A 27,151-nucleotide genomic window follows, 5' to 3' on the forward strand; every position below is an offset into this window, starting at 1 on the left:
TTTGTGTTTCATTTTTAGAGAGAGAGAGATATGGTAAAATATTTTTTTCCTATAGTTAGATTGTTTCTAGATTCCATTTTTTCCTATTTTTCCAGTGAGAAAAGCCTGTTGTCAGTATCCCTTATTCAGTGGTCTACTGCCATCTTGTGGGGACATACAAGTTTTCCACTTCTGGCAAAGGCTGCATTGAAAAAAGCAAAAACGATGACTATTTTCTGGTACAGCGCTTTAGTTTTATGTATTTTTGTTTTTAAATTTTAATTGTTGAATAAAAGCAAAGTTGAAACAAAGACGAAAAAGACAACGCAAATCAGAATGCGTTTAGATCAGACCTCAAAGAAAACTAGGAACCTCCATCTGACCGGGCCACCTTTAAATACTTGTTAGATTTTGTATGGATATTAAATTTAGGATCTGTGAGATCTCTGCAGCTCATCACAACTCATCCAAACCAGCACTTTAATTGATGTGCAGAATGCATTTCAGTGAAAGATTTGAACTTCACGTCTCCTAAATGCTGAATCATAACCCTGTGGCAGAAGATGTACGACCGCCAAACTCAGCAATGAGAGTTTCACTTAAACCAACTTCCCTCTTTAACAAACAACAGCAGATTGTTGCAGATTTAAAGACATCCACCTGTTATGGTTTCTGAATAGTCATAATCAAAATGATTAAACTGCATTCTGTTTTTGCTGATACACTTCACACAGTAGTACCTTTTTGTTCCGCTGGAGAAATTAAAGAAAGATTGTTGCACGTGTGCAGCATGTCTCCAAATTTTTTGATGAATACACAGAAGTTTCTCTGAGTTTGGAAACATAAATGTTTCATTATTATTTAAACATGAATATACTCAAAGATTACTACCTATTTTTTTCCTCAAAAATTAAGAAATTTAGAGTTGTGTTTATTTTTTACATATTTTTTTTTAAATATCAAACCTTTTAGAATTACATTATTTTTAATGTGTTTTATTATTCAATTTGCTTTTGTAAGGGAAATGCTCATGAAAAAGTGAAAAATGTGATAGAAAGAGAAGTTAAGACACTATCTACTTATCAAGCTGAGGCTTTTGTCAAGTGACTTTATGTAAAGTGAAACAATAGAGTTGTTGAGATGCAGCTGCGTAAGCTGCAGGTTGGGTTATTTAAAGCTCAAATGTTAATTGGAACTTTAGGCAATGGGAGGTGGTTTTCTGGTTGTTGCAGTTTGGCTTTACAAAGGTTTGCATGCTTTTTGTTTTTTTGTCCTAATTCTTAATTAACCAAGAACATGAGTGAAACTGTGAATTCATGTAAACCTTTTTTTATTATTTGAAATGGAAAATTACTGCATGAGACTTTCAAAGGCCCAGGTAAAAAAAAAATCCTACTGCATTGAGCATGTTTCTAAGTTAAACCTTTGTCAGGAAAGGGCTGTGAAAGGTATTGAGCAGTCTTTTATCTCAAAATAGTCAACACAGGACATGAGAGATTTAAAAACCTCTTTCACAATACAGGTGTAGACAATACACGCTCCTTTGTCTCTTTAAGATGCTATTGTTGGGTCCAAATTAAAGGCTGTTGTAATAAACTTCAACTCTGGAGACTGGATTTTCCGCTATTCTCATTTGTAATTTGTTTGGAGTTGTGTCCACCAGAGGGCGCTTTGAGACCAACAGATTCCGCTTCTCGTCGGAAGAGAGGCGGCAGTGTTCTTTCAAGACCGCGGCAATAACTTGCCAGGCATCCATTTTCCAAGAGGGGGCAGTATAGCACCGCGTTCACACCGCGGTCACATGCTGGGTAATTAGGCATGAAAAGCGGTTTTGACACGCATCACAAGCTGACATCTGAGATTAATGAATGACACAAAAACTGGGAGTTTGGTTCAACTTGCAGTTTGTATATTTATTTTAAAGCAACTTCTTTTGTAAAATATAAATACAAATTATGGGATATTTTAATTACAAAGTTAAAACAAAACAAAAAAAATGAACACGCGAGAAAAAAAAAAAATGACTGTACTGCAGTAGCCTTCCCCGTTATATACAAGCTCTGTGCCACAGGGGGAATATCAACACCATCTTAAAACTTTATTATACAAACAGTTTTGCAGTTTCGAACGTTTAAATTACAGCCTGAAAAAATACTTAAAAGGAAAAAAAAAATTACAACAAAGTAGCCCCTGAGGCTCAAGCGAGCACTAAAGTTTGAGAACTAGGGGGAGGGGAAAAAAATGGACATCATGTGCTTTCTATAAACACAAATATCAGACTGAACAGCACAGCCTCAGAACTATTCTGTACAACGAAACATGCACAGTGCGCTGTACATTCACACACCCCGTTCAGCCGCTGAAAGCACGACTGCTCAATTTAAAAAAAAAAAAAGCTTTGAGGAGCAGTGAGCAACGTCACAAAGGGGGGGGAAAAAAAGCTCTCCATATCATATATACTGTATATATTTATTTATACATATATTAATTTATAAAAATAAGACCATTATTAAGTCTATTGAGTCAGAAATGTGTCGATCCTTAGTTAACGGAGAGAAATGTTTCCGCAGCCCAGTCAGCCGGTTGGGTCAGTCTGTCTGTACAGTGCACCGGTGCTGGTCCGGGACCGGGCCGAAGCCGAGAGAACTAAGGGTCACGCTAAGGCATATCTGTAACCTCTGATTGGTTCTAAAGCAAACGCCGCTCGGTGAGGAACAAGGTCAGGATGAGGCCAGCCTGCCCGCCGCCTTCATTTTGTCCTTGAGTTTGTCCGCCGGGTGCTCCCAGCGGTCGTCCAGGAACTCCAGTGTTGAGCCCAGCAGAGCGGCCAGCTCCGCACTGTCCTCCACCAGGTCCAGCAGGTCCTTGCTGTCCGGGTGGAAGCCCTCCAGCTCCTCCGGGCAGGAGAAGAGCTGCGACAGGGACGCCTGCCGGTAGAACTCGGCCTCGGCCACCGTCACGACCTCCATGTGGGGGAAGGCTTGCCGGAAGGCGCGGGCGGACATGCGCAGGCGCCGGAGCACGTCGGACAGCAGCAGCCAGTTTCTTGGTCTGTAAAAAGGGGGGGGGAGGGAAGAAGTTGAGGAATGAGGGCGGGCGGAGGCTATAAAAAATAAGTAGCGACGTCTGCTCCAGAGATCAAAGCTCACCCCTGGGAGAGGGACACCTGGATGTTGTAGCACGGCAACAGAGGTCGGTCGGAGAACTCAAACTCGAACACCTCCCTTTTCTCGTCCTCGTCCTCGTTGTCTGGGCCGGGGGCGTCTGCCAGGATGTTGTAAACGCCGCCTTCTTCGCCAGATTCTGACACGCAAACAACAACATGAGTTGGCATCGATGTCGTAAAGAAATGGCCTCGATTAGAAGAGGTTTGCTGACGGAGCAAACGGTGCGTTCCTACTGCAAGAACCTTTTCCAGCTCCCACGGTAGTTTCTGGTGATGTTTCTGTTTCTAAATTAAGCACCAAAGAGAATACCAGATTATATTTTTGACTACACTGAACTACAAGTTGAGGGTTTTTTTTTCCAGCAATCTTCCATCTTTTTGTCGAGATTCGTACGTAGTTTCAGTTAACTTTAAAAAAAAATGCTATGGGAGTGATTGCTATTTTTTTTTGTTTGGAAGTGATATTTAAACCCAGAAACTAAGTTTAAACACGAGTTTATGTTAAGATCAGCCAGAAAATATAAATTCAATAAGTTCAATGAGACGACAAGGAGAGTAAACATGAAAGCTACATGTGGTTAATCGCTTCAGGTTTTTAAGAGATTTTACTTCTGTTTCACAGTGTAATTGCTGCTTCTGAATAGATTAATCTTTCGATGAGTTTTAAAGTTACTCCGCATAAGTTGTAGAGTGTAATCACTTTAAAAAATAAGTCAGTTTTAGAGCTGAAAATTGTAGATTTTTTTTATTTCCAAAAACAGAAGCTTCTTTCTTTTGTCTCGTACTCGGTAGTCGAGATCGGGCCGGTTTTAGTTTGAAGTGACTTTACTCAGGTTTTAAACCATAACTGCTGCACATCTGAGATGAAGGCTGGTCTAGTTTCACAGTTTTGGAACAAATCTGAAGCAGCGACATCCCTGCAGACAGAGTGGAAACGCACTCAACCCGAGGCCAAGGGAAGATAAAAGGTTCCTCACGGTAGAACTGTACCGTTTTTAAAGCATTACAGGACAGACAGAGTGCTGATCAGTACTCACCACACACAGCACTGCCATAGAACTCCCAATAAAGCCCTGGGTCGTCATCTGAGCGGCCCTGAAGGTCAGCAAAATAATCTGTGGAGAGAGGAGAAGCCTGTTATTCAAGAGCCGGGCGCCTGGGGACAGGCAACGAGGCAAATACAATTGCCCTTGGAGACTACGGCAGACAAATGGATAAAGAGCACAGTAAAACAGAGGGGGAGAGGGAGCGTCAAGAGAGAGAAAGAAAGAGAGAGAGAGCGAGAGAGAGAGAGAGTGAAAAGAAAAACAAACAGAGAAATGTTTTGAGGTGGTGATGGTCAGAGGCCGGGGGCTGTACGGCGGGGGAGGAGAGCGACTGTCTCTGCTGGGTTAGAGCCGGCTCAGTTCAGAGCGGGCCACAGACGGCTGCCAGGAATCAAACAAGAACCACACACAGTCGCTCAGAGCGAGAGCGCACACACACAGCAGAGAAAGAGAGAGAGAGAGAGAAACAAACAAGCAGAGGGAGCTGGATAAGCAACGCGGTGTGTATTCAGCACGCGCGCGCACATTTGCAGAGCGAGAGCCGGGCTCCGTGCCAGCGCTGAGGCGTGGGGCGTCTGGCGTGTGTTTGGAGGGATTAACGGCCTCCAGATGAGTGGGACCAGGTGGAGGGAGGGCGGCGCGCAGCTCGCTCCTTCTCCTCCAGCTCTCACGACATCGATCCGTCCCGTCGCCTCAAAACTCAACGCCGACCGCCACCTGTCCGTTTTCTCCCTCGCGCGACGGGTCGTAACTAGTTCGGCGCTCAGGCGGAGAGAGAGGCAGCTGAGCATGATTTCATGTCCCTCTCGTCCCGCACACAGATCCGTGTTGACTCAACTTAACTATAAACATCCAGACGAGCCCTCGCAACACACACACACACACACACACACGCACACACACACACACACACACACACTCCAAACACAGAGCGTGTCAGACTCCGGCGAGGCTGCCGTGCGAAACGACAGGCGCTCTCCAGCCAGAGCGAAGCCTTTTTTTTTTTCCCCCTCCGCACGTACGCCGAGCAAACACAGTGGCCGTTGCTAGGTAACCAGATAGAGGAGCCGAGAGGCGGCAGCAGCACGCACCCCGGCGAGCCGAGAATCCCTGTCTAACAGGTGGCCGAGGGAGGGGAGAGGAGTGCGGAGCGGAGGAGGCTATCGCCTGAGGGGAGATGAGATGACAGAGATGGACGTGTGGAGCTGCTGCTGCTCCGAGGTGGAAGAGGAGGATTTACAGAGAGGGAGTCCTGCCAGCAGGTTGAGCAGAGGTCAGAGCAGTGAAAGAACAGCAAACAGAGAGAGCAGGCATGGGGGGGGCCACTGGGAACAGGGTTGGTGACCAAGCTTTTAAACCGTTTACCCCCGGCCCTAACCTTGATCGCCACTCTTCTGAGCTTCTTCTCTCAGCAGCTGAAATTCACTATTATTCTCATTTAAATGAAATTAAAGGCGTTTGATATCTGACCCCAGTATGTTCTGAGCAGAGAAAAAGAAAAGTCCGGAAACATTTTTATTTTGGTTAAGTTTCCACTTTCTGAAAAAGTTATGTTTTTGTGCCGATTACGTGCAACTCTCTCTCTCTCTCTCTCTCTGGGTTTGTTGCCACTTGTTCCGCTCAATACCATGAAGTCAGTTTAGAAAAATGTCCACATACACGTTGTGCGCTCCCCTTTTCTCTGAGCCTTAATAACCTTACACTGGAGTTTTGTTTGAAAATGTAAACAACACTCACCGGAGAGGAAACGCTCCATGCTGTCGCTGCGGGTCATTTTCAGCAGGCTGCGGCCAGAATACGTGGCCAGAGTGGGGTCGGCTCCGTACGACAGCAGAACCCGCACCACGTCCAGGTGGTCGTTCTCCACAGCGTCGTGGATGGGTCTAAACACACGCACAATGATGCACAGACGGAGGTTACAGGGGGCTTGGTGAGAAATCACAGCATGTGTCATTAATATTTATGCTCCTTTAATCTGCCTTGCCCCATAACATGCACCTTATTTATTCCAGTTTAAAACTATTTAATATGAAAATTAGAGTTGCTTTTAACAAGCCTCGTCCTTTCCCGCATTTCATCTTTGCCCCACTTTACTCAGATACCCTTAAATATAATGGAGATGCACCAATCCACTTTTTTCACTTCCGATACCGATACGGATATCGGAGGTTTAGAATCGGCCAATACCAATTCGATACAGAAAAACTGCTGAATTTACTTAAAATGTTTCTGTTTTTAAAAACACAGACTTAGATGGACTGCATTACAAATTTACTTGACAACTCTGACCCAGTACAGCACACCTAAATGCACGAATAGCTCCACAAGCTTGATCAACATGTAAAAACAACTTTTATAGAGCAATTAGGAGTATAACAGCCAATGAAAAATATTCTACCGCCCCACCCTCCCAATACTGGGACTGATACAGATATTAATATCGGATCAGCGCATCTCTAAAATGTAACATAGCCATTGACTTCAGATGTCACCAAAAAGTTTTGGCACTATTGGTGAAAAACCAATGCTAAGTTGGGAAATACAGGGCAAAAAACCTGAAGGAGTTAAGACTTTAGAGGACCTTTAATTTGTAGCTATAGCTATATTAATCAAAATGTATGCATCCAATGAAATAGCCCAGTCAAAGTCTAGAACTATATATAATTCTGTGGCAACAATTGAAATTTGTTATATACAAAAGCTCACCATCTACTCTGACAGAGCTACAGCTGTTTTGAATAGAAGAATAGGCACTGAGTGTGTGTGTGAGAGAGAGGGCGTTTCTTTTTTTATTTACCTGGTCCCGTCCTGTGCGCTGCAGTTGATGTCGGCGCCATAATCCAGCAGATGTTGAACGATGCTGAGCCAGCCTCGGGCGCACGCCTCGTGGAGTGCGCAGTAGCCCGCGTAGTCTCTGTGGTTGACCTCGCAGACTCTGTTCTCCAGGCAGTACAGCACCACCTCCTGAGAGAGTCGACAACAAAACAAAACGGTGAGCCGCGCTTTTCGGCGCGAGAGGGTGTTTCTCTACGCGTGATGACAAAGAATACACACAGCCTTTCCCCTTTACGGTTCCTGTGGGAGAGGAATGACGAGAGAGGAAGAACTGAGTGTGCTCTTGCGCCGGACAAACATACGCAGAGGCGCACAAACGCTCCGTAATACCGGAGCTGGCGCCAAACGCATCGAGGAGCCCGAGAGTGACTCAACTGCGCTCTGCCTGCCAGATTCTGCTCGCGCATGTACGTGTGCGCGCGCGCACGTGTTTGTGTGTGCAGCGTGATTGGGGCCCGGACGCCGCCGTGGCAGCCAGCTACAATGGCTGGGCTCCGAGCGCGGCATAATGGAAGCGGAACAAAGAGATTTGATGGAGGCGCTTAAGAGCTGGAAGCGTTTTCTCTGGTCTAAGGCTGTGACAGTTGGGCGTCCGGCGCTAAGTAGTCAGAATGGTCTTTATTGGACGGGAGCAGCGTCTGCCGCCATTAGGCAGAGAGGAAGCTGAGAGACAGGAAGCTGCTGGGCAGCGTGTGGATACAAGGTCTGCTTGGGTCAGACGGAGAATTTCTACACTGCTAACGTGCAGCCTGCGGAGTAGCGCATTCTTAAAGTGATTTCAATAAGCAGAAATGTTGTTTTCTTTGTTTTGGATTAGACATGTAAAGTCATACATTTAAACTCCCAAATCAAAGCTGCAAAAAAAAAAAAGGAAAAAAATACAAATGTAAGCAGACTTGCATGAATTTTCTATTTTCCATACAATCAAAGATCCTCTCCAATCATTGAACATGCCTACGTCAAACACCAGCGTTTTTTTGTGCACCGTGAAAGCACAACCATTGATTAGCTTAGGAGTTACAAATATGTTAAGATGTTTTTTATGGGGTTTTTCCTGTGAGGCAGAGACGTGCAGCTGAGACTGGTGGTGGGGAAAACAGAACCTCCTGCTGCTGCAGTAACAGCCGAGCTGAGCTGCTTCCTGAACAACTCCCCGCCGACTAAAAGGACAGATCGTTGTTCCTGCGAATTTTCCACTGTGAAATGACAAGTTTCTCATAAGTTTTTACACCCCTCTCATCAAAAACAAAAAAATCGCGATGAGACAACAAGCTGGATTCCTGTTCAGCGGTAGGGTGCAGGGTTATTCCACTGATCTTTGCAGGCATCTGGATCAGCTTAGCTCAGGTCAGTTTGAAAACCCATAACAAACTGTTGGGGTTAAATCTGGAGCGGATTATTCAACAATAAACACAGATTCTTTGAAGCACACTTTGTGATCTGTGACGCCTTTATATTGTTTGTAATAACTTAAAATAGGGGCTTAAGTACTCTGAACTACAGGTTTAGAGTAAAACCCTGATCCAAGAAGGTCTAGAGGCCAAAAGCAGATCAATTACCCTTTTTATTTTTTTAATGAGTGCAAATCTATACGTCTTCTGTCAGTATTTGTAACAATTGATAAAAAGGAAAACAAAACGAAAAGTTATTATGTGAGAAATAAAACAAAGATCTTATCCAGACGTTAATCTTCACAACCAAAAGACTTGGAAAACGATGAGATAAAATTTAAAACAGTTGGTAACAGAACGTTCATCTGACATCATCGATTATAAAATAAAAGTGAGAACTTTTTTATTTAGAGCAGATGAGCAAAAAAACAGCGAATTTAGGGAGGAAAATATCTAGTTTTTCTGTGTTTTTCTTTTAACTCACCTTGGAAATTACATTTTTACATGAAAGTACTAAAAGAAAAGATGCGAAAGATCAACTATTTCTAAATGGCCTCCCCCCTCCCACACCTCCGTCGTGTTTCAGGATCCTAAAAAAAAAAAAAACGCTCCGTTATTAAATATTTATATATGCATGTGAATGCAAGGCTCGTTTATCCAGATGCATTCAAACTCCGTTCTGCAAGCGGTCCTGTTGCCGTGGGGAGCCAGAGCGGCTCATCTGAACCTGGGTAGACGACACCAAGCCTCCATTTCTATGCTAATTCTGGCCAGCCATCTAAGTCCAAGTGTTTATCACGCTCCCTCCCCACCCTTTCAGCGCTTGGAGAGTGGGAAAAAAAACCCGGCAGTGGAGAGAGAAAACAGGCCGATGGACGGGAGGGACGAGCAGAGGACGGAGGGGACGAGAGGCAGGACAACCCGGCAGATGACAGATGAATGAATCCGTGGAGGAAATCTGCCGGGGCCGTCCTTGGGGCCACAGCTGATAATAACAAGAGATGAAAGGGTGGGGTGTGTATGTGTGAGAGAGAGAGAGGGAGAGAGAGAGAGACAGAGAGAGAGAGGAGTGAAACCAGGGCGGAGAGATGATGCCGAAGAAGAGGAGGTAAAAGTGGAAATCCGGAGTGGGAGAAAATAGTGAGCGAGTGAGAGTGAACGGGGAGAAACGAGGGGAGGGTGGGAAGACGCTCCAACTGGTTTTCTCTCGCTGCCAACACTCTGTTTGCCTGCTGGAGAGAGATTCAGGAGCGCTGTGCCGAAGCTCCCCTCTGGGGGATTCCACTCGCTCTATGCATGTGTTGTGTGTGTGCGTGTGTGTGCGTGTGTATGTGTGTGTGTAAGAGTGAGAGCAAGTGTTAGAGAGACTGACGGCTAGGGAGTGTTGATATGCAGCGTGCCAAAGTGCGTGTGTGTGTGTGTGTGTTCCTGTGCTGCTGACGCGTGTGGCTGTGGAGGAGGCGCAGCGCTAAACCTCCGGAGCCGTGTTTAATATCGCTGGGAGAGAGCGAGGAGCTTAGCACGAAAGCCCCGGCTTCCCGCCAGACGCGAGCACACACACACACACACACACACACACACACACACACAGAGAGAGAGAGAGACACACACACACACTCCTCCGCAGTAAAACGAGACAACCTCCCCCCCACCGCCACCTCCCCTCCGCTCTGCTGCGCTCCTTCCTCTATTCTCTTCTCTCGCTCCGTCCTCTAATCTCCCTCTCTAGAATGCTTCCCCGCGCTCCCCTGCAATCAATGCATCACTCAGACGTTTAACCCCTTCCGGCGCTGCCTGCGTTGGATGCGTGTCACATGTGTAGGTGATGCATGAGCGCATCTGCCAGACTGGAGTTTTCCGGCGAAAAGGAAAGTTGGTGCGTGCTCGGAAAAGTGAAACGTGTGGGCGGGGTGAGGATTCAGTGAGACTGAAGGCGCTGCCGCTGCCGCCGCTGATGATGATCTCACAGTTAATTAATCTAACACTGAGCCACTCAGATTCTATTAACAAAGCTGAGAAGAAAAAAGGGGAGAAACGTGTGTGGATGGGGAGGGGGGGGCACGTGGGGTGGTGGGGGAGAGAGAGAGAAAAGTCACCTCTGGCTGCCGTGATAAATGCCCTCCTTTTCAAGCAGTAATTTGCGCCACGTATTCCCCCTCATCCACATGCAAAACGAGTGATTCAAGGGGCCTAATATGAGTCACTGTCTGTTCTGGTGGCACGTCAGACAGCCACTGAGGCAAAAATAAAACAAAAAAACAAAAAAGAAGTTGGTGAAAGCTCGGGGTGACAGCTTGCTGACTGCTAAACCTGGTTGCTCGCCAACTTTCCAGCTCTCAGGTATAAGCCTGTTTGGACGTTTCCATGTCGACGCTCGGCAGCGACTTCGGGGGTAATGAAAACGAAGCAAACACCAAAGTGGAGAAGAAGAAGAAGAAAAAAATCCATTTAAGTTCTTTGAATGGCCTCTTGAGCCCGGCTCTGAAAACAAATTAATCTGCTGCAGCCTCGTTGTTCAAAGGCTTTGCTTTAGTCCAAATAAAATCATTTGCAGACTAGATTTAAAAAAAAAAATTAAATAAAATAAAAAAAATAAATAAGTCGATTATTAGTACCAGAGTTGTGCTAATATTAAACCCCAGCACGTAAAACTCAGCTGTGGGAATAGAAAAAAAAGTGATGGCAGCAGAAGGCTTTTAAACAATCATTTTGTGGCTATATTGTTAAAAAAAAAATCCCCATCAGGAAACATAATTTCCAAAGGGATTCATGTTGTTACAGTCTGTAAAAAAGTACAAAGTTGTAATGAATTATATAATATCATATAGATCTGAGGAAAACACCAGTAAAAAAAAATGCTATCCTACGATCTAAATAGGCGGTGAAAGTGTGTAGAGGTCTTCCCTTATAGCCAATTCCAGCTCTGGTTTATTTGCAGCAGGACTTGCCTTTAATCTGTGCAGTTCAAACATTCACATTTCTGTGTGTACGTAAATAACTTCAAGAGCCAAAGACCAAGCTACACATGCAAACTACAAACGCTGAGGAAAAGGAAACTAGCTAAGCATTGATTTAAAATGGAAAATGATCGTTATGGCTGTTGTCCAACTATAAATAGTCCCAAAATTTAGCAGTGGTTCTGAAGTGCTTATTGCGCCAAATATTGTCCCTTTTGTTGTTATGCTAACCGTAGAGTAACACTTGGAGCATAGAAAGCTGACAGCTTGTCATGGCTGGTTAAATTAGTTGGGCTATCTGCTCAGGGGTCCAGGCTGCTGAACACAAGCTGCTCGTATCGGAAATGGTAATGAGAGGTGCCCTTTAGCTTCCACACACGACTGTACTTTTCACGACCCAAACGCATTCATTTCTATCTAAGCAGCCGGTTTTTCTGCCAGCTGGTCAGCAGTGTGCAGCAACAAGTGGGTGAGGGTCAAAGCTATCTGAGGAAACTCTCATCTATATATACTGGAAATGAGAGGACTGAGTCATATGAATAATATGTTGTTGTTCTTCCCTTTTCCTTTGCAGTTTTTCAGCAGTAGACTTTCACAAAACATAAATTTAGACTGCTTTTCATCAGCTCTTGTGTCAGGACCAAGATAGAGTGGGGGGTTCAAGTCAGCCCTCCTCTGAGCCGCTGAGCAAGTTAGTCACGGTCCCACAACAGTCGACACAGAGGGGGGATGGGTGTAGGCTGAGTAGGCTTCCCGGGCTCAACGCTGCGATGTAGCCATGACAAGCTGTCAGTGAAAGCAGCTGGCAAGGGGGGATTTAGGGCGAAAACAAACTAGGATGACCATGGGTTCTGTCGCGCACACACCATTTCTTGCCATTAACACAAACTAGAAGTTCCGAATTGCTGCAAAACAAGACAGATAGCTGGATTTCAGCAGAGGGTAGTTCCTTCCGTAGAAAACAGAAAACTAATGTGACCGCTGACGTGCTTACGATTTCAAATGAACGACGTTTTACAATTATTTTCTGTTTAGACTATGCAGAGTTTCTCTCTGTGCCTTCTTTGATTTCTGAGAAGTTGGTTTTATCTTTTTTTTTTTTTTTAGCGATCACATGCGTAGCTAGCATGATCCGTGATTTATGAGCGAACAGAAGCAGTTCAGAGACTCGCCTTTGCCATGTCAGCGTTTTTTATGGCCGATTATATATCAGAACAGCAGAATTTGGCTTTCCTGAAAGTGAGGAGAAAGTGCGGTAACATTGGGCGCAGTAACAGGTTGGGGAGGGGCAGAACTGGGTTATCCACACTCCGTTCAGCTAGAAGGAACTTTCTTTAAAAATGCTTAAAATCTTTCCAACAGTAAAGTAGTGTTACTTTATTTTAGATTCTAAAATATTAACTTTTCAAAACCTTCTGATACCTTTAAGCAAGGGCGTAGGAACGAGTCTGTCATTGGGGGGGACGCATATCGGAAACCTGACAGATCAGTAAATAGCTTGAGCAGAAGTGTCAATTATGCCATCAACACGTCAGTAATGCGTTACTCTAATTTGACCCTTGTTTCAGTAACAAGTATTCTAACATGTTACTATTTGCAATCCAATAATCAGATTAAAGTTATGCATAGTATGATGACCGTCATTCCAGGATGAACACTCACTTTAGAATTTGCCTCACAACTAGCAAGATAAATACTCTGGTAGCACACACAGGCTAACAGATTCTGATATATCTTCTTGGTCAAAAGACATTTGATTATTGGTCAAAATGCATTGATATAAATTAACTGGTAATTTAACTGGTTTTACTTCTTTCTAAAACCAAAGTAGAAAACAGCTCATAAAATAGGACTCGGCAGTTTTAAACTTAATACAGCAGTTTGACCTACAAAAATAAAATCTAAAAACAAGTTTTGTTCTTTTTGAACAACTCTACATCAGTGCAACAGTTTGATCTACAAAATAAATAAAAATTATACTTTTTCACATCTAACAGACATCTTAGTTCCTCACTGTTAACTCAGTCCCACTTTCCATCCCTGCATTCAGTAACTTACCATAAAAAACACTGAGGCAAAAAGCCTAAATGTTTTTTTTCCTCCTGTCATTTTCAGCCACATTTAACTAAAATATCTATGGATATGTGTTTCTGTCTCTGCCTCCCTCTGACTCTCTGCAGCCTGATGTTCCTGCATGGATTCATGGATTTACAACAGACACTACAGTGATGTACAGTGTCAGAATGTGTCAGAATGTGAACTAAATTTCATACAGTATGAGAATTTAAACAACTTAATTTTCAGATGTATACATTATTATACATCTCAACTTCATTTACTGTGTAGCAAAAATTTTCACAAATTTATTTTAAACCTCTCCTCAAGCACCTTTCTTATTGTCAATGTCTCCTAATCATTACCCTTATAGTTTGGAAATAATGGAAAAAAATATTGAAACGTTGAAAGAAATCAACCTGACATCAGTCTTCACCTGTTCTCCTTTCTGGTTTTATTGAAATTAATGTAATTTTTATATCTTCACATTCTGAAACTTCACCTGGCTCTCCAATGTCTTCCCTGACCTGCTCCTCTCATAATAAAATAGTTTAGTTTATTTAAAAATTAAAAAGTTAATACATATTTTAATAAACTAAATGAAGACCTCACCAGAGCTTCTTCACCTTTCTTCAACATCATTCCAGCACTGTTGTTCTTCTAAATATCTAAATAATATAATATAATATAATATAATATAATATAATATAATATAATATAAAATACATGTTAAGTGGTCGAGTATGATCAGGTGTTGCTCACTTTAAATAATAAAAAGGCTAATTTTGCTGCTGTTTCAGTCTCAATCTGATTAAATAAATCATTATGGCTAGTAGCTAACTTTTAGACAAAGTAATAATATTGGACATGTGACTATTCCAGAATTAAAACAGCTTAACCAAAAAGATTTAGTTCTATTTATGAAAGTAAACTGACAACAAGATGTTATAACCGAGCGACATTCATGGCAACATTCCTAACAGATCGTTTACCTCCTTCAAACGGAGTTTCTGACTCGTCTGCTGCTGCCTTTACTCTGAGCCATTCAGAGGGGGGAGGGGCAGGAAGCGCTCTGCTGAATGCGCTGTTGTGCGCCTTCAAAATAAAAGCATGCGAGTGGAAGATTTTAAAATTCTTCGCAACTGCGGTGAAATTATTGGGGGGGACGAATGTGGCTCTCTCCAATATTGGGGGGGACATGTCCCCCCCGTCCCCCCCGCTTCCTACGCCCCTGCCTTTAAGGCAGATTGTCCTCAATACTCCTTTGGATCACACCATCTGCCGTCAGTCTGATGACCTTTGAAGTAATTGCGCCTTTCTACGTTAACCAAACCCTGCCACTGCACAGACTTCCCTTCAAAGTTTCACCGTCACAGAAGCCGGTCCAACAGGGCGCTTCAGGTGAAACCGAACTTTTGTCTTCCGCTTGGATCGCATCGATCTGACAGCCGAGCTCAGAAGCGATTCACCGGAGGAGAATAAATGACAGATTGCACCTTTATCTGAGCCTTCAGCGGGCAGAGCTGAGGGGCCCCCGATCAGCGCCGCGAGAGGGATGAAGACATCCGCAGAATCTCTCCTCATTAGCATTTCAAATGCTCAGCGAGCGAGGCAGAGCGAGCGGCGAGAATAAAAGGCGAGCGAGTGAGCGAGGGAGGAAGGAAGGCAGAGAGAGTGGGCTTTCATGTGCAGAGGCACGGATTGCGAAACTAAATGAACATGAAATATGCACGGTGCCGGGGACGGGGGGCCTCGGGAGCTGCACGGAACGCGCTGGGTTGACGCACGCACGCACGCACGCACGCGCGCGCGCGACAATTCTTGCGTTCTGCTGCGTGTACAGGTTTTCACACAAAAGGGACGCCTGAGCCAACAAACCTTGCTTCTCCATCCCCGTTTTTTAGTCCGCGTGCATACGTCTGTGCACGGAGTTATTCTAAACGCGCAGCTCTGTGTGTCTCTGTGTGTGCGTGTGTGTGTGTGTGTGTGTGTGCGCGTGCGAGTTTGTGTGGGTGTGCGACAGCGGCGGCGGCGGTAGCAGCGAGAGCGGAGGAGAAGAGTCGTCTCTCCGTGTAGCATATGGAGAGGAACACGTCAGGGAAGTCTGTGCGTGTGCTTATTGGGTCAGAGCGGGTGTTTCTCTCCGCATATTTCCTTGCATGCTTCATAATCAGCATGTGAGCCGTGTGTGTGTGTATGTGTGTGTGTGTGTGCCTCCGTCTCGCAGGCCCTCGTATCTCTCTGCCTGCGTGTGATAAGCCCGGAGCTCGCGGCGCTAAAACACCAGTGAGAGACAAGCGCTCTGTGCAGCTACAGGCTTGCGTGGCTCTGTGTGTGTGTGTGTGTGTGTGTGTGTGTATGTGTGTGTATAGGAGAGACAGAATGCATAAACTGGTGTGTGTCTCTGTATGCGCACTGTCTGTGTGTGTGTGTGTATGCGTGTGCGTGGGAGCCCCAGGGGCCTGCCCCGGGCTTATCTCACACAGGCAGTGAGAGACGAGCTTCCTGAGCGAGGGGGGGAAGAGAAAGAGAGAGAGAGAAAGAGAGAGAAAGGGTGGGAGGAAGGGAAGAGGGGGCGGCGGTGTTTGCGCAGCGGTCAGCGCCTTGTTTGTGTAGTCTCAGGTTTTCTCCTCCCCTCCCCCCCTCCGCCTCTCTCTCCTCTCTTTGCCTGTCCGCACGAGGAGCGCAGAAAGGGAAGAGCGGGAGGAGGAGGAGGTGGAAAGGGGATGGGGGGGGGAGGCAATGAGAAGCGGTAGGGGAGAAAAAAATATAGGAGAGGGAGGGAAAAAAACGTTCGAGAGAGACGCATAAATCAGAGAGACGAGCCAGCTTCACTCGAGCACGGCTGACTGAGCCCTGCTGCTGTTGCTGCGCTGCATCCCGACTGTGTGTGTGTGCGTGTGTGTGTGTGTGTGAGCGCGCGGAAAGCCAGGGAGAAAAACAGCCGCCGCCGCTGCTAACCACAGTCACCACGGCACATTAGAGGGCCATTAGAACGCGATTATACTCCCAGTGCTTACCTCTCATTCACACTCCTGCTCTCTCCCATTCAGCCTCACACACATAATCACCCGCACACACTTCCCTCATCACCATAAATGTGTCCAACTAACATGCGCAACTATAAAGCAAGGCAGGAACGAGCGTGGCACGAAGATACCGGTTTCCACAGTTCCCTCCCCCCCCACCCCCCACCCAAAAAAAAGAACTAACGCACGCAAACACACATGGGAGCAGATGAGGTCGATATGGCTCACTGCCCAGGGCGTCACAGACCTGAGGGGCTGGCTGAGCACTTGACAATTATGTTTTAAATAGTATCTCAATTGTGCCCTGAGCAAGTTTTCTATTGCTTCTTTGCATGTCCTGTCGACGCTAACGTGCAGCGCTGTGCTTCAGTGAAATTTAATTAGCTTGCAATTTATAAAGCACATAGACGTTATTGTAAATATTAACTCCTGTTATGTATATATATGTTCTGCCACCTTCAGAACGCCTCATGGTCAGTTTTTTTTATTTATTCTGCCATTTTGTGAGGAAGCATAGTCAGTTGAGATGAAATCCATCTCAACGTCCATCTCTTTTGTTCCACCTACCCCCCCCACCCCCCACTCTTTCTTCACGTGTAATCCAACACCGGCGTTTGCTTTTGTTTTGCACGGCTGCAGGAACACGTTGGAGCCGTACTCCAGAGCTCTACGGCAAATTCAGGAAGCATATGGCAGAGGTTTGTGAAAGGGATCGCGGTAGAGAATCCATATAAGATCTGTCAAAATGAGCTAGCCTCGTGTCTTTTCTGCCAGTGCAGCCAATCAGATCAATTTGCCTCTTGTGATGTCACTGATTCAAATACACACAACAACGCAGGGTTAACTATCTTGCTCTTTATATTCTGTAAAAATCGCACAGTGAAAATTTAGTCGTCGTTGCTGGGCTCGGTTCATATCATCAGCGTGCATTTGTTGGCGATAAGAAGTTGCTATCCAGTGGTTTCCTTAAGAAATCTGCATCTAAAACCCAAATCTGGACTGGATCAATTTACACTTCACAGTTGTTCTAAAAAAACAAACAAAAACAAACAAACCAACCACACAGACTGCGGTCGGGCACCATTAAAACAAAGTAGAGGAACGACATGAGCTGCATCAATTTATAAGACCTGCCAACACCGGCGATGTGCCAAGAACTCTCAAATTAGACGAGGAACATCCAAAAACTCACACATTCCCCTATTTTCTTTACAACGTGCAGAGAACAAGTGGGAAAGTGAGAAAGTTTTAACACAGGTGACCAGATCGGGAGAGATGGGGTGGGGTGGCACATGAAAAAAAAACACAACAATGCTCTCGATGAATGTCGCAACTCACTTAAACGGATATTGGCCTTAAATTCGTATTTACATGCGACGATATACGCAGAAGAATCCCCCTTGGCCCCCCTGGTGGCGCCGCTGGAATAAGAATGATCGGCAGCTCCGCACAAAGACGGAGGAATAACCTCCCCGATGCCGGAGAGAGAGAGAGAGAGAGAGAGAGAGAGAGAGAGAGAGCGAAGCTGGCGAGCATCCGTCTCCGTATAACGATCCCTCATGCTGCCTGCGCTCATTCGCGTGTGCCTGTGCGCGTGCGTGCCTGTGTGTGTGTGTGTGTGTGTGTGTGTGTGTGTGTGTGTGTATGTGTGTGTCACACTTCGCCTCGCGGAGAATTAATGAGATGTGAGAGCGGTGCGAGGCGAGAGGAGGGGAGGCGGCGGTGTGTTTGTGTGTGAGCGAGTGCACATGTGAGGAGGAGGAGAAGAGGGAGGGAGGAAGGGGAAGGGGGGTGCCAACGACAATCTGAGTCACAAAGAGAGGAAGAGAAAGAGAGCGCCGAGAGGAAAGGAAGGGGGGAGGGAGAGAGGGAGACGGTGGAAACCTGAGAGAGAGGAGAGTAGCAGGCGAGGAGAGTAATAAGATGGAGCATGTGAGGAAGAAAATGTGAGTAAAGGTGAGATGAGAGAAAAAAAGCAAATGAAAAAAGAAGCTAGAAAGAGGTAGTATAGGAGATGTGTGAGAGAGGAAGGATTCGCAAAAAAAAAAAAAAAATGCCAGAGTAGCGTCTGCCAGAGTCGCAGAAAGGAACAGTCGGGGAAGAAAATGAGTTCAATTTAAGAAAAGAGGGCCGAGATTCGGGGGAGATGAAGTGTAAGAGCGTAAAACGTGGAAGAAGAAAAAAAAGAGAGCGAGAGAGATAAGGAGGGAGGATGAGCCAAGTGAAGCGTGTTACCTCGTATCCGAGCCGCGCCGCTCTCTGAAGCAGAGTCTCGCCGGCATTCTTGTTGACGATCAGCCGCCGGGCCTCCGGCGGGATGGGGCGCACGGCGGAGGGCTCCAGAGGGGGGGTCCTGTGCAGCCCCGGCGACACCTCCGGCGGAGCTCTGACGTTCGCCTGGGGCAGCAGGGCGGGCGGGCAGAGAGCGGCGGGGGAGCAGGGCTTCAGCGGAGAGCAGGGATAGTGATTAGGAGAGGCGGCTCTCTTCCTCGGAGCGCTGCGCTGCTCGGCCGGCTGACGCGAGACGAGAAGAGGGAAAGTGTGAGGGACACTCAAGGGCACGCGGATGAAACCACAGAAATGTAAAGAGAATTATGCATACGTGTGCATAAATACATAAAAAAATAGCCACAGCATGACACTTTTATTTAAAAAAAACAAACAAAAAAACTACAGGTTTTGTAGCCCCAACCTCTGAAGCTTTCAAGACTTTTCTAAATTGCGTTTGGAGGTTACACCGTCCATTAATGAGAAAGAGAGGGGGGGGAAAAAAGACATCTTTCACAGCGACCGTTCACACCCTGAACGCTAAAGGCCGCCATGCCCCTTTCCTTTAATCGCAGAGCCCTCACAGAGCAGTGGGAGCTGCCTGCCCGTTCTTGTGTGAGTGCGTGCGAGCGGCGCGTCGCCCTCTCAGTGGAATTCCATGTCGGAGCAGCTGTCAGCCTGAGGAGGAGCAGGGGGGACGGAAGCAGCACAGGCGGAAAAAAAAGAGCCTAGACTCCTCTTTTTTTCCCTCGATTTTCCCCTCTGCTCCCTCCTTCTCCTCCTCCTCGTCTTCCTCCTCCTTATGAGCGTCATGTGCTCCACCATGGCTGCCACATTCCTCACGCTCACTCAGGACGCAGCGAGATGCATAATTGCTCCGGGGTTTTGTTGTCAGGAATGCTCACCAACACGCAGGACACTCACATCGCTGGCTCACACGCAAAAAGAACCAAAAAAACACACACACACACACACACAAAAAAAAATAGCCCCGATGACACACGCTCGATAATTAAGGCCAGAGAGAAGCACTTGCGCACACGCGCGCACACGCGCACACACACACACACACACACACACACACACACACACACACACACACAAACACAAGCGAGCGAGCGGGGCCTCCTCAGGGAGTCGCAAAGGGCACGGGGAGGTCAAAGCTCCAGCAGCCCTCTAAACATTGTAAACATACTTCCTTCCTCTGTCCCTCCCTCCCTTCCCCAGCTGCATAATGAGAGGCGCCGACAGGCATACAGAAACACACTCCGCTGCTGCAAAACATCCAGACGGCCGCATCGCAGCCCGACTCCCCCTATCAGCGCTCACCTTGTCGTCCTCGGCTGATCCCAGATCAGGCGCCGAGCGCTGGCCGGGGCTGGTGGGCGCGGCCTCTTTCCTCTTCTCCCGCTCCCTCTCTCTGTCTCTGTCTCGCTGGCCCGTGTGCTTGGTCTTGCACGGCCGCTTGCCCTTGGGTTTGTCCGTGTCACTATGGCGACGGGGTTTGAGGGGAGGGACGCCTCCCACGCAGAGCTCCGGGGCCGGCGATGGGGGCCCCCTCTTCGGCTCCTTAAGGCCGCGGTCACCTGAGAAGAGGCTCGGCTGGAGTGGCCTGTCCTTCGGCTGGCTGGGGGGAAGGGCGGGAGCAGCTACTCCTGGAACGGGAGCAGAGGGAGAACAGGGAGTAAGAGCTGGTAGAGGAGGAGGAGGACAGAAAGGTACTGCAAGGCCGTCTCCGACACGCTGCTGGTTTATTAATGAGCACTGTGAGCTGTCTGGGAGCACACGAGTCTACCCAGCCAAGAAAAAAAATATACCAATTACAAAAAAAAAGAACACAGAAAGAAATTATTCACATCCTTTTCATTTTTACTTTAATGACGTTACAACAAACTTAAATGTACTTCATAAGGATTTTCCATGACGAACCGACACAAAGCAGTAGTCGGTGTTCTGCAAGTCCCTTTTGCAGTAAAACAGTTTCTTGGTGGAGATTTCTCTAACAACTTTCAACATCTAGCCACTGACATTTTTGTCCCTTCTCCGTCGTAAAATACAGCGAGATGAAGAAAATCTGGAGATCAATTCAAGTTAAGCTGCAAATTTGCAGTTGAATTTAACTCACGAGGCTGTGCTTTGACCCAAACCAGGGGTGTCAAAACGTTTTGGAGTGGGCGTCAAAAATCACTAAGTTGAACCACTCAGAAGCCGTGTTTTCTCAAATCAAAAATGCTACACTTAGTTGTAATTTTTTTGTGTGTGTGTGATGTAAACATGCAATATTTTCATGAGACAAAGTTACAAAAAAAGAACAAATTATTACTGCAGGTCCTAAAAAAACGGTCTCGGATGTTTTCCTTAATGACAGAAAGATGTGCAAGTTTTCTAACTTTTTCGGTTGAATGCTTTCCGTTTTACTGATTTAGGAAACGGAAACAGACATTAAAAGCTCCTTCTAAAGTCCTTTCTGTTTTTAGCAGAGTTTAATGACTGGGCGTTCATGTCTGTTGGGTAAAAAGTTGCTGGATGTTTGTGGCCTGACTTCAATGATATTAAAATCAAAGTAAAAAAAACAAAAAAAAACATGGCTAATAAAGAAAAAGAAATACTGTGTTGTACCAAACATTTCCCCCACAGCATGACACTGCCACCACTATGTTTCACATTGGTTTTACCACTTTGTACAAGCTACTTTGTGTTGCTGTATCACGGAAAATCAAAACTTAGTCCCAGTGAAATCACAAAGCAACATAAGCACCTATTTCCTGCAGCAAGGACACGTCTGGCTATTCAACAAACTTTGCAAGTGCGAACACAAAAATTCAAAAGCCTTGAAACATTTTAATCAGAAAGACAAACTATTATCAGTGTCTGCAGTCTGCGGTCTGATTCATGCCGCCGCGCAGCTTTTATTCGGCAAGTTTTAAATTCCACCAAATCCTTCATTTGTAGATAAAGTTTGAGAAAAGCTCACATGGAGAAATTCTTTGCATCTCATCCACGCTAGAAGAAAAAAAAACTTGTGTAGTCAGATCATTAATGACAGTTTAAATAGTTTAACAGTGTTGGGTTTCTTATGGTAAAGAAATGCACACCCACACGCTTGGCGTTAAACCCATTTGTTGCCAGGGAGACGATATCTAAAAATGTTCAACAAAAATGACATGTCAGCGGCCAATCAAGGCTTACGGGCTGTTTTTGTGTTAAGCTTTTTTTGAATAAGGGAAAACCCTCCGTTTTCATCAGAACAGCCATCCCCTTCAACAGCACGCACCAATAAATCCCCCATTCAGTGCTCCTTGTGACTGGTCTCGAGAGGAAAAAGAAAAAAAAATCACTGATCACACATTAGTCACAGCGCACCTGCGCATCTCCGCCGACCACTTCCTCCCTTTCATCCTCCTCACGGAGCTTGACGCAGACCAGTTGAACATTTAATAAAAAGTGTGTGAAGTGTGTGGTGTGTGTGGGGGGGAGAGGGGGGGACGTGGCTTGTACGTTTCAGCCTGTGGTTCTGGCTGGCAGGAGGAAGAGTCCCCCAAGCCGTTTCCTCTGCCCCACCGCTCCCCCCCCCCCCTCGCCTCTCTGACTGCTCTCGGGAAATCCCCTAAAGACAGCCTGCTCAACAAGAAAGTGAAACGTGAGCCAAAGATAGATTTCCGTTACCCTAGCTGAACTCGGAGAATAAAAGGCGGCGGTTAGCGCGTCTGGTGGTTCGCTCTTACCATTAGGTAGCTTCTCGCAGCCCCACTTCCTGTTGATGTCGTTCCTCTGCGCCGCGGCCCGGTCCTCGGGCTCTGCCGCCCGGATCTTGCGCTCCCGCTGAGTTTGCGCCGGGTTTCCCGGCCGAGGCAGGGGCCAGGGCCTCTCCTGCTTGAACTGGGAGCCGTCGGGTGACGCGGCGCCCGCCGCGGGCTTGCTGAGTCGCAGCCCCTTGAGCTCAATGCGGACTTTGAGCTTTCGCACCTCGTCATCGTCGTCATCTTCGTCGGGACTGGCCTGCTCGCACTCATCTGCCGACAAGTGAAACGCGCGTTGTTCAGTCTCGCGTTTCAGTGCCTGAACAGTGCTGCACGCGAGCTCGAGAGCGCCAAAAAACAGCATCAATGACAACGTCTGAGCCGCACGCTTAATATTCATGCAGGAAGGAAGGGAGGGAGGAAGGACGACTCCACAGTGGAGGAAAGAAATGAGGGAGAAACAAACCAATAAAGACCAAAGAAGCCGAGACTGGCTGCTCCAATCCGAAATACACAAGGGATGGGTGTTTGACTTGCCTGCCAGTGCCGAGGAGAGCAAGCACGATACTGCATGCCAGACGAAAAAGAAAAAAAAGGAAACCCAAACAGATGAGGCAAAAAAAATAGAGAGATGAAAAGAGAAGGGAAAAAAAGAGCAGCTTTGAAGAGGGCGGGTAAGCACAGCGGAGGAACAGCAGAGCTGAAAGAGAAGCGAGAAAGAATGGCTGTCCCTCTTCCTCGCTTCTCTTGCGCGGTCTGCGCTCAAAGGGAAGGATTAAACGCCCCTCGGAGCTGGCTGCCACACAGAGCGGAGCGCATGACAGTGAGTGGGAAGCGGAGGAGGCGGGTGGTGGTGCTGGGGTTAAAGACAGCATCCAGTGGTCTGTTTTTTTTTTTGTTGCTGTTGTTTGTTTGTTTTTTCCCCACCAACAAACATACAATGACTTTAAAAATGCAGAATAATAAAAAAGTTTTGGATTCCATTGTAAGATTTTACAAAGAACAAAACTTTTAGGTGGTGGTGGGGGGGGGATCCCCAGGTAACTCAGCTGTGTTTACTTGGGTGTCGATTGCATCACAAGAGGCACAGCAATCAAGCTGTTCAGATGGCATTTGTAAAAACTTTGACGGAGGGGGAACTTTTGAGACATTTTGACAAATTTATTTGACTTCCATCCCAAACTGCCCGGAAATTTTTTTCTCAAATTGCAAATTTTTTTACATTCACGGGGGACGGTCACATTCGCTTTAAATGTTTTGTTTACAAAAAAATTGGCAAGACAAAAAGTAAGCAGGCCAACCGCGATTGTTCAATATTTGACAGACAACAAGACTTTGATTAATTATACACATAGGCTCCAGATTTGGAAAAAAATAAAAATAAAAACTTAGACAGCTGTTTACTGAAACACAGAATTAGAAGATGCAAACCAGACAGGAACTTAACACAATGCTAACAAAGTGCATACACAAGTAGAGGGTGCAGGGTCGCTTTTTATAGAGAGAACATGCAAGTAAGCATTGGGAACCTAACTGACAACTTAAAAAAAAAAAAAATTATTAAATTGCTTTTGAGCACTCAGTCGCCCCTAAAGTCATGCTGCCCTGGGCAATGAGCCATATCGCCCATTTCAGAAACCACCGCTGATTTTGTGTTTCTTAAGGGTATTGACAAAGGATTCTCCACATGCTTATCGTTACTCTGTGCTCCTCTTGTGACTTCTTTAATTGAACTTGTGAGTCTGACACATTTCTTTATTTCACTGAAGAGCCCCGGAGACTGTGCCACCCTGGGCAGAGAGCCATATCATAAGGAAAACAAACAGAAAAAACTGACTATGACAAGTAGGTGACAGACTCTGCATCTAATGTGACTTTGATTGAATTTACAGAAAAGTCTGCCTGGTAGCTTCAAGGCAGGGTTGATTTATAGAAAATAATTATGAGTTGTTTTTTTTTTTTTTTTCAAACGAACAGGAATAAACCCTGGAGTATCAAAGTTGCAGCAAAAGGAGATAAAAAGAGGTGGGAGGTGGAAGTGCGAGTGAAACGGCACGTTTGTGAAGTTCTCACCCGTAGAAAGCTTGGCTCTCTTCTCCCGCTCCCCGTCCTCCGAGTCGTCCTGCTCTTCCTTGATGAGCGGGCGTTTTCTGGCAGCTCCGAAGCCCAGGCCGACCTTTTCCTCCAGAAACTCCTTTGATGGCGTCAGAGTGGGAGGCATACACAGTCCCTCCTCAGACTCTCTCGTCGCCACTTTCCTGGCTCCGTCTTGAGCCAGGTGACCCGGGGACACGAGGTCCCTCGGCGCCACGCACCTCTGGAGAACCGGAACCCTGTTGTTGGCGTACAGCGGACGGACACCTGAACAGAGCCATAGCGGGATGGAAGAACGGGGTCAGAAGTGTGGGAGGGGGGTGGGGGGGGGAAGAAAGAAAAGATGAAAGGGGACCCCAGGAATGCAGACAGACCACAAACCAGACAGACCGAGAGCGGGCAGGGGAAACCGACGGGTGGGGCGGGAAAATGTGAGGGATCGACGAGCGGGAGAGTGGCGGTTAAACACCAGCCAGCTTTTATTCTGCTTTAAAGACAGGCAGTAAAACTTTGATGGGGTAAAGACTTTTTAATCTGATGCGAGCGGAGCGGAGCAGAGCCAGCGGGGCCTGATGGTTCCTTGCACTTCCAGCACAGAGGAAAAGACATCCCCTCTCTCTCTCTTTCTCTCTCTCTCTCTGTCTGTCTTCCCCCACGGCATGACCGAGCCACGCCCTTCTCACACAGAGCGTGACTCTATCCCCCCACCCCACTCCACCCCACCTCCATTTCTCCTCGACTCCCTCTCTCCGTCTCCCTCTCCGTGCCATAATTAGGCTCACACGTCAGCCGCGGCCTTGCTCCAACACACAGCTGGGCTCCTGGCCAACGTAACTACCCTCCCTCACCTCTCCACCCCCGCCAGCTCCCTCCCCCCTCGCCTCCTCTTTCCGTTGCGCTCTCCCATCCGCTTTCACCCGCTAACTCCCCCCGCTTTCACTCACGCAATCTCTGCCCCTCCTTCTCCTCTCTTGCCCTCCTCTCTCTCTCTCTCTTTCTCTCTCTGCGCAGATAAGCACAAAAGGCTTCTTGAAAATAAAAACTCCCCCCTCGCCGTTTCCCTTCCGCACGCCCGGTTTATGCAGAGTTGCTGCGTGTTTTTGCAGGAGAGAATTTCTTTTCTTTTTTCTTTTTTTTTTAAGAGTGACCCCAGTTTTGCCTCAGCTTTTGCTGCAAGTGTGCACGCGTACCTATTGTTTGCATGAGTCCCTTTATGAGTGTGTCTTGTCCTCTTATAAATACATGTGAGTGTGCGCGCGCGCGCGCGTGTGTGTGTGTGTGTGTGTGTGTGTGTGTGTGTGTGTGTGTGTGTGTGCATTACTCACCCTCCCTCTCTGCCTGCCTGGTGGTGTGCTGGCAGTGCTCCAGCGCTCTCTCTCTGCGCTGGCCGTCTGCCAACTCTCGTCCTGCTGCCGCTACCGAGGCAGAAACGCACAAACCGCCGCCGCCGCCGCCCTCCTTCTCCTTCAGCTCCAGCTCGGAGAACCGCATCATTGCCCGCTGTGCGCACACAAACATACAACAAAACAAAAAAGGAAAAAAAAAGGAGGAAAAGAAGCAGAGAAAACCCATGAAAACCACTCATCTGCCCACGTCACAAACACACACACCTCTCTAAGCCTCAATCTGGCCTCAACAGCTATAGAAGCAAATATTGCGTCAGCAATTACTTTGTCTTAATATGAAAGAAAATGCCAAAGAAATAAATTAAACCCACGTACGCACACAAACACACACAAAGACAAAAAAGGGGGGAAGACAGATAAATCACAAGCATGGCATCAAGACACAGGTTAGACTACTGCAGCCACTGTGAGTCCATGCGCTCTGGGCCTTAAAGTCCTGGCATCTCCCTTTCCTGAAACATAAACATGGCTTGGAAACATATACATCTAAGCCCTGAGGCAGAGAGAGGAGATGAGAGGGGGGTGGGGGGGAAGAGAGAGGAAAGAAGGGAGGCAAAAAGAAGGAGTGTGCAGCGGTACAGAGTACAAAAGGAGACAGAGCCTGTCAGAGACAGATGTGATAAGAAATGTAAAGAACTGACCTCCCAGTTAGCTGCAGGTTGGCTTATATTACTCTCCTCTCGTGATAAGACTTCCATCTAAGCAATTAGAATGGGGGGCTCAATATATCTGTCCAGCATTTCATCTTTTTTTTAATTTTATTCTTAAATGAATTTGTTTCTCCACATAATTCTTCACACATAAATAAGCAGCCACAGTCCCACATAATGACACAAAGTAAAGTGACTCAACAGGTCAATCAAATGTGCATCAAAGCCATCAGGTCATTTCTGAAGCAAACTGGTAACAAATTAGAGAGAGAGAGAGAAAAAAAAATAGAGATGCACCAATCGGACTTTTCTAAGCCCGTACCGATTTTCAGGTTTCCTGAAGGTCTGACCTGCTGAAGAAGAACACTGCAACCCCTTTGTCAAGGCACCGGTCTTAGATTCAAGTGCAAATTTAAAGTGCCTCGCAAAAGGAGTGCTACCCCATTGTGTCACATTATTAAGTTCTCTAATTTGATTTAGGTCTGGACCATTGCAAACACACAAACATGCTCCGATATCTCATAGTTCTGGCCGT

At 46.6% G+C, this 27,151-nt stretch overlaps 1 protein-coding gene and 1 long non-coding RNA gene across 2 annotated transcripts in view; both read right to left on the reverse strand.

The window, feature by feature from the left end:
- Positions 1-1,866: 1,866 nt before the first annotated feature.
- Positions 1,867-27,151, reverse strand: part of LOC106923883 (BCL-6 corepressor) — a 32,972-nt gene continuing 7,687 nt past the window's right edge. Inside the window, 11 exon segments of the mRNA XM_088003850.1 lie at positions 1,867-3,030; positions 3,129-3,282; positions 4,183-4,260; positions 5,929-6,074; positions 6,989-7,155; positions 18,694-18,972; positions 20,056-20,381; positions 22,452-22,739; positions 24,540-24,827; positions 25,886-26,060; positions 26,608-26,664. Coding sequence (XP_087859976.1) covers positions 2,700-3,030; positions 3,129-3,282; positions 4,183-4,260; positions 5,929-6,074; positions 6,989-7,155; positions 18,694-18,972; positions 20,056-20,381; positions 22,452-22,739; positions 24,540-24,827; positions 25,886-26,060; positions 26,608-26,664 — 2,289 coding nt within the window. The 3' untranslated portion in view covers positions 1,867-2,699.
- On the reverse strand, positions 12,458-16,606 carry LOC148160387 (uncharacterized). The gene is made up of 2 exons (XR_015764626.1): positions 14,665-16,606; positions 12,458-12,796 (listed from the first exon to the last, which is right to left on the reverse strand). It is a non-coding gene; the product is annotated as an uncharacterized LOC148160387 (long non-coding RNA).

This window comes from Poecilia mexicana, unplaced genomic scaffold (genome assembly GCF_051168715.1).
Source record: "Poecilia mexicana isolate PSO_F unplaced genomic scaffold, ASM5116871v1 scaffold_2, whole genome shotgun sequence".
NCBI lineage: Eukaryota > Metazoa > Chordata > Actinopteri > Cyprinodontiformes > Poeciliidae > Poecilia > Poecilia mexicana.